General features: G+C 45.2%; 2 protein-coding genes across 2 annotated transcripts in view; one reads left to right on the plus strand and one right to left on the minus strand.

Moving 5' to 3' along the window:
* Nucleotides 1–493: 493 nt before the first annotated feature.
* Nucleotides 494–1,280, plus strand: RAB39B (RAB39B, member RAS oncogene family; the record flags this gene model as incomplete). Its single annotated transcript, XM_010016031.1, has 1 exon — nucleotides 494–1,280. A coding segment is annotated over one exon (427 nt), but the record flags the coding sequence as incomplete, so codon positions are not given.
* A 4,711-nt stretch (nucleotides 1,281–5,991) lies between these two features.
* Nucleotides 5,992–6,715, minus strand: part of VBP1 (von Hippel-Lindau binding protein 1) — a 4,934-nt gene continuing 4,210 nt past the window's right edge. Inside the window, 1 exon segment of the mRNA XM_010016030.1 lies at nucleotides 5,992–6,435. Within this exon segment, the coding sequence (XP_010014332.1) occupies nucleotides 6,365–6,435 (71 nt within the window). The 3' untranslated portion in view covers nucleotides 5,992–6,364.

Consider the following 6,715-nt stretch of genomic DNA (forward strand, 5'->3'; position numbering starts at 1 on the left):
TGCCTGTTTGGTTTCAGGTGGATCCTTTAGTTTGTCACAGTGCTTCTAAACTGATGACTTAGACAAGGTATACAGAGGACTCATATGGCAGGGGATGGACTCTTTCTTAGGACTAACAACAAAGGGCATATGATAGAAAACAGAGACCGAGCGTGGTGCTGGGGATTTTGAATAGAGCTCTGAAGAATCAGTGGGGCAGTTACCCAAGGATGAAATCTTTAGGCCAAGATTTGAATGAGAGGCTCTGCAGGGGACAAGCTAGAACTGTTAAGACACTGAATGGCTCCTCTGCCCTGTATTCTGCAGTGCACACAGGGTGGTTGTAACGCTGCTTTATTAAACACAGACCAGCCCTTCAGAAGGGCTACATTTGGCTTAAGAAAGAAAATAATCAGAAGATACACACACAAACAAGCAAAACCGCAGGTGAAACTCTCTCTGCCCTTCTTCCCAAGCAGCTGTAACTTACACTTTTGTTGTGGTTCATTTCCAGGTCCATCACCAGAGCTTACTACAGGAACTCAGTTGGTGGACTCCTCCTCTTTGATATTACAAACCGCAGGTCCTTCCAGAACGTCCACGAGTGGCTGGGGGAGACCAAGGGGCACGTCCAGCCCTACCAGATCGTCTTTGTTTTGGTCGGTCACAAGTGTGACCTTGACACACAGCGACAAGTCACCAGGCACGAGGCTGAGAAACTGGCTGCTGCATATGGTATGAAGTACATTGAGACCTCGGCTCGGGATGCCATTAACGTGGAGAAGGCCTTCACTGACCTGACTCGAGATATATACGAGCTTGTTAAAAGGGGGGACATTTCAATCCAGGAGGGATGGGAAGGGGTAAAGAGCGGGTTTGTCCCAAATGTAGTGCACTCTTCAGAAGAAGTGGTGAAATCAGATAGGCGATGCTTGTGCTGAGCTCTTCTAGTGAGGCAAGCGGTGATGAACTCTACTAACCAAATGTACTTTACTAAGTGAACTCCGTGTGAGAGAAGGGAGAGCAACACTCCCGTTGTGAACAGCCTCCCACAGTGTTTTGGACACCAGAACAGACCCCAGAAAGACATGTTCTGTTCCAAATAACCTTTCAGAACTGGGGGCTACAAACCTACAGGAGAGTGAGTGAGGGTGCATGTAGCTGTTGTAAGGAGACAGGAAGCAGAAATGAGGGGCTGCACAAGACAGGAGAGAGTATGCAGAGAGCTGGATGGGCTGGCACGTGCCAGGGTACTGTACATGTCCTCTTTTAAGTAAATCCATAGCTCCATGTTGGGTATTGAAGCCACAGTATGGATACTTCAATAGTATGAGAAAAGGGCAGACAGAGAGAGGACATCTTCCTTTGTGTCAGCTGTTTATTACCAGGAAGGCGTAAAGGCAGCACAAATACTGTTTCCTCATAAGGCAAACTCCACAGGAGCAGCTTACTGACATGGTGTGCACACTTCTGAACTTTCTTTCTTATGTTCTTGAACCTAGTTTGATAGCAAAGAATATTCTGTGGGATTTAAAGAGGAAAACAGTAGTTATCTGACTGGTAATTAACATTTAAATTATTCCCCTCCCCAATAGTGCTTTTCTTGCTGTGCTGAACTGAGACTCTTAAGTAGCAACTACTGCTCCAGTAGTAATTATTCAGTGCATTTTTACACATTTACTGCCTGGGTGAGTACCTTGAATGTACCCAGAGTTCAGGGCTTTCCAATAGGATTAGGTGGTAAGGAGCGTAGAGAGAACCATGTCCTCATATATTGTAGCTTAAGGATGGGGTGTTGCAGCCAGGTGGGACACACCAACATTTCTCTCTTGCTAACAAACAGCAGTGTGCTGACTTTTTGGGTGTCTTACCAGCCAGGTCACAAGGAGGAATGGAAAAGGGGGAGACGGGGGAAACAAACAACAAAAAAAACCTTGAAAAGCTTAACTCAGGTGCATCAGACATCCTAAAAGGTGAGATTTGTTTTTAAAGAAGTTAAATAGCATAGAAGGCAACAGCTTCCATCACTGTTTTCTGCTGTTAAAGTGTCGTTTTCTTTCTTGGCATCTGTGGAAGAAAAGAAACTAGCGCTGGGAAGGAGGAGCACACACCAGGAGTGTCTGAGCAGGTGGAAAGGAAAGCCCCAAGATGAGCTCAAGTAAAATCTGTTTTCCTCCATGTTTTAATTTGACAAAAGAGGATCCATCTCAGGTTGGTCGTTCTGGGGTGGTAGCCATGTTACAAAAGCTACATGTAGGTAGATGTTTTCTGGGAATGCCATTCACTACTTAGAAGCTTTGCTTCTGCTAAGTTTTAACTTAAGCTTTTGAAGGGCAGCAGGGTAACTGTGCTCCCACAGCAAAGCAGGGAAGTTCAGCCTATTAAGAGCAAACATAACTATAGTGACTTTTTTCCACTTGAGTTTTCAAGCCTTATACACTGATCTGCTAATGGGCAGGAGAGGGATTAGGTAAAACCACAGGAAGCATCTAGTGTTTGATTTTAGGCCTCTAAATAGGGAAGAATAAAATACTTATTTACAGCTTTTATGCTACCCTATATAGCTACCTATAGACTTACCTGTCTATAAAGGTGTGGGCTGCCTTGATTGCTGTTGGGTTCAGACTGTTTCTCCCTTTGAACCTGTTCTCACAGTTTGCAGCACATGGGCTGGTCTGTATGAAGAAAAACCCGTGGTTTCCATAGGAAAGCTGTACAAAGACCCCAAAACCCAGCAACCAAACCACGGAACACGAGTAATGTTTTTATTTTCAGTGTTCTGGGAACAGTTGCAGTCCCTGGGCTCTGCAGGGGAGCAGCAGTGTTGCACATGCTGGCGGGCACTGGTAGGAAGTCAGAGGAAGGGAGGGGTGGCACTGGATCAGCACCTTGCAGTAAGCGTCTCACTTCTAACCCCTGTTCGCTCTTGAATAGGCTACGAACACGTCAGAAACCTTGTGCTAAAGGCAGACTGAGCTGTGGTCAGATTGAATGCCATGAAGATTAAAAACCAACAAAAAAATCCCTTTACAAACTGTCTTTCTAGGTAAGCAAAGCTGGAGCTGATTGCTGCAGAGCGCGCCACAGGAGTTTGCCTGCCCTGGGCTCCCACAGGCTGATGCCAGCGGAGAGCACAAGGTTTGCTGGGATGGGTCTGTTAGTCCTGTTTGCACAACAGCAAGGGCAGGCACGTTCAAAAGGGACAGTTCTTTCTCAGAATGGAAAGACCACCAGGAAACCAATTTGGTGTTTCAGGGTCCAGCCATTCACCAGTTGTGTCCTGGGACATCTCACTGAGGGTGCTGCACTCACAGCAGTGAGAAGCTGGATCAAATGGTGCTTTAGCAATAGTAGAACTCTGTAATTTGCTGTGCAGAAACCTGGCCAGCATGAGAAAGATCACTTTTCATGAGACAACCACTGTTTTATTTAATAGGTTTTGGACATTCCCCTTTACTGCTCCCAGAGAGAAATTCCAGAAAGTCCACACCAGTAAGTGCATTCAGGCCTCCAGAGTAAGTCTTCAATTTAAAAATACAAGGATCATGATTCTAAAGAGGAACAGTGCAGAAGAAAATGTACGTGGTCTTAACTACTTAGAGGTAATAAATGGTTATATTAAATGATAGAGAAATCATTATCTACATCTTTTTTCTAATTCCTTGCATTTTCTAGACAGCTTATTAAAATATAGGAAATGTAGATTCATCTGTACAAAATTTGGAATGTTTTTTCTAAGATGAAGAACTTATAGGATATGCTACGAATTCTTTTCTAACAACTGGTTTTAATGCTTTGACTTCTAGTGCAAGAGGGGCTTAGAGAAATCAGCAGGTGACACCTTTCACAGGACAAAGGTCAGGAGCTCTTTTACTCTAGCACAAAAAGAGGAAAAAAACCTGAGAAAGCTACTTTCTGTGGTCTGTACCACACATTAAAACCAATCTGCATGTTAGATTGCAACTGCTCAGACCCTCTGGAATAAAAGCGTACGATACACTTTCCGCTTTCTGTTACGCACTGTAATGAAATGTGAAAATACTGCTGTATTTAGCTGTCTGTATGTGATTGAAAACATGCTTGTATTTAGCAAAATGGTTACTCTGTGATAATGTGAAATTCAAAACTTGTAAAGAAACTTTGGTGGGGTTTTTTTTTCTTCCCTCTCCTCTGTTCTTTACCTGTGAGTTGTCTATGTCCTGCACTTCTGTAGTGCAGTGTAAGGGAAAAGCTGACGTGAGCTGGCTCAACAATGAACAAGTACTCTTGGCAACAGCAGCCCTAAAAACAAACCCCAAACCAACCCCTTGCACTCTTCAGGAGTAGCCAAACCCAGCCTCAGCTCCTGGGCAGCAGCAGTGCCACCACAGCTAAGGCAGGTGACGCACACTGACCTTCTGCTCAGCCTCAGACTAGCAAAGACTTGACAGCAAAGGGCAGAGCCATGCTGGACAAGGGTCGGTCGTAGGGAAGACTGACTTCTTGTCTGTGAGGTTTGGGGTTTTTCTTAACTCATATCAGACAAACACCCAAACCACTATGGCCAGAGCCATCTCCTACCCCAGTCCCAAGCCTGTTATCTTTTGAACCAACTAAGCAGCCCCAGCTCCAGCACTGTCACCATTCGGGCACTGTCAGCTGCACACAGTACGTATTTGCTCCTGCAGAAACACTTAACTCATCATCTCATTGTGCCCAGCACAGGCAGGCGCTGAACGCCCGAGGACCAGCCAGCAGGAGCGTGCTTTGGCCTGCTGGGAGCTCATTAATCCAAACTGAAGAGAAAATAGCAAGAGAAAGCAGGACGTGTTCGCAGCTGCCCTTCCCGTCAGCGCTGATGCTCTCAAACAGGGGAGCGTGGCAGCCTGTGGGCTGAGAAGCCCCACACCCAGCCAAGCCTGGCAGCCCCACGTACCTGTTAGTCACAGAACGCATTTGATCCAAACGTTTCTCTGCCACAGCTGGAGCCACAGGAACAAACAGCTTCTCCCTGCAGGACAGGTACGGGTGAGCCAAGCCCAGGTGCTTCCTGCAGCTGGGATGTCCCTGGGTTATGCCCGTCCCTGCAGCTCTTGCTCTTTCACAGCCACAGAGCTGTCGGATCACCAGTTCAGATGTGCTGACTCACACTCCCCGTTTCATCTGAGCCACTGCTCAGCAGCTCCACTTCTCATCTCTGCTGCTCCAACTGAATTTTGTCACACACACCCCCCCGTTAAAGGAGGGAAACAAAAAAAAAAAATCACACCTCAGATGTGTGATTCCTCACGAAGAAAGATGCACAAAACCAGCTGTTTGCCACAGCTGCTTAGTTTTACTATTTTAATATCATGAAATAAAAGTACAAAAAATTTACAGGTATATTGTTTCTTACATGAAGACCGAACAGTTAACATCTGCATTTATTCTGCAGCGAAACCTGTATTCTCAGTCACAGAATGTGAATATTTAGCCACTGACATCACCACTGAGCATTTCAGTTTAGAAGGAAACTGCAGAGGTAAAAGGCAACAATCTCGCAAAGCGCCGGAAGACCCCAGTGAAGACTCCAACTGTTGACACCAGCAGTCGGGCCTCAGAAACCCACCCTTACCCAATACAGGTTTCACCACTGGGAGGCTGAGAGGGGTAACCCATCTTGTCTAAGGGATCAGAAGTGGGGGTTGTTTACAGGCTACCAGTGGTTTGGGTCCTTGTTCAAGGCATTTGTAGAAGTCGGCAGCGTGTGCACAGGTATGAAAACAAAGGGGAGAGATCACCTGCAGTCCTGACACAGCCTGTGCTGCTCATTCACCACTCCTCTCTGCAGGGAGGTCACAAAGTCTTGTGTGCAAAGTGCTGAGAGTTCAGTAACAGGCAGTTAACTATCCCACTGTTAATAAAACCACATTTATCCACTGTGGATATCCAGGAATGCTCATCGAGTGATGCTGCCCGTTAACTGACTGAAACAAAAGCCAAGACTTCACTCTATTTTCACTGTTCCCTAGAACATCACAGCTGCGTGTCTCCCAGCCCAAGTCACCATCCGTACACAGAGATGAAAAAGTAAACCCCTGCCCAAATGCTAGACTCGTTTCACACATGCCCCTCAACTTCTCAGACAAGCTCTCAGGTAGAAATTTAGTTGTGACAGACTGGTCTGATCAAAATACTCCGTCCTTGGCTGGACTCTGTGGTGCCTTTTCAAATAATTCATTTCATGAAGCATGCATGAAACCAAATTTGGAGTTTACAAATAAATAAAATGGTGGTCACCATTAGTTTTTCTATATTTTACCCTTTACTGAAATGCTTAAAGTAACTCAGTCCCTTGAGAATGAACTTTGGGGGTGTTTAAATAAAAAATACTTGGAAATTGAAACCACATTTAAAATTGGCAAAACTATGCTTTGTTTTTGGAAGGGTCTTGCTTGTTTCTTCTCTTTACATCCCAATTATAAACTCTAGCCATATCTGAGGGTGTGGAATTAAGGAAAGAGCTCGTGCATTCAGAAAGGAGAAAGGAAGAAAAAGAGAAAGGGGGAAAGCAGGTTATAGACTTGGCCACACTTCAGTGACTTGCAACTGTCAATAGAGAAACCATTTAATGAAAGAACTGGCTTGGTACAAAGTCTTAACACACAGGAATACTAGTAACTATTAATAACTGCAGCATTTATACCATTTACTTAAAAACCTCCGAAAAGATACTCCAGAGAAACACACCTTCAGTTTTACTCACAGCCACTCTTTC

Source organism: Nestor notabilis, unplaced genomic scaffold (genome assembly GCF_000696875.1).
Source record: "Nestor notabilis isolate BGI_N333 unplaced genomic scaffold, ASM69687v1 scaffold20676, whole genome shotgun sequence".
NCBI lineage: Eukaryota > Metazoa > Chordata > Aves > Psittaciformes > Psittacidae > Nestor > Nestor notabilis.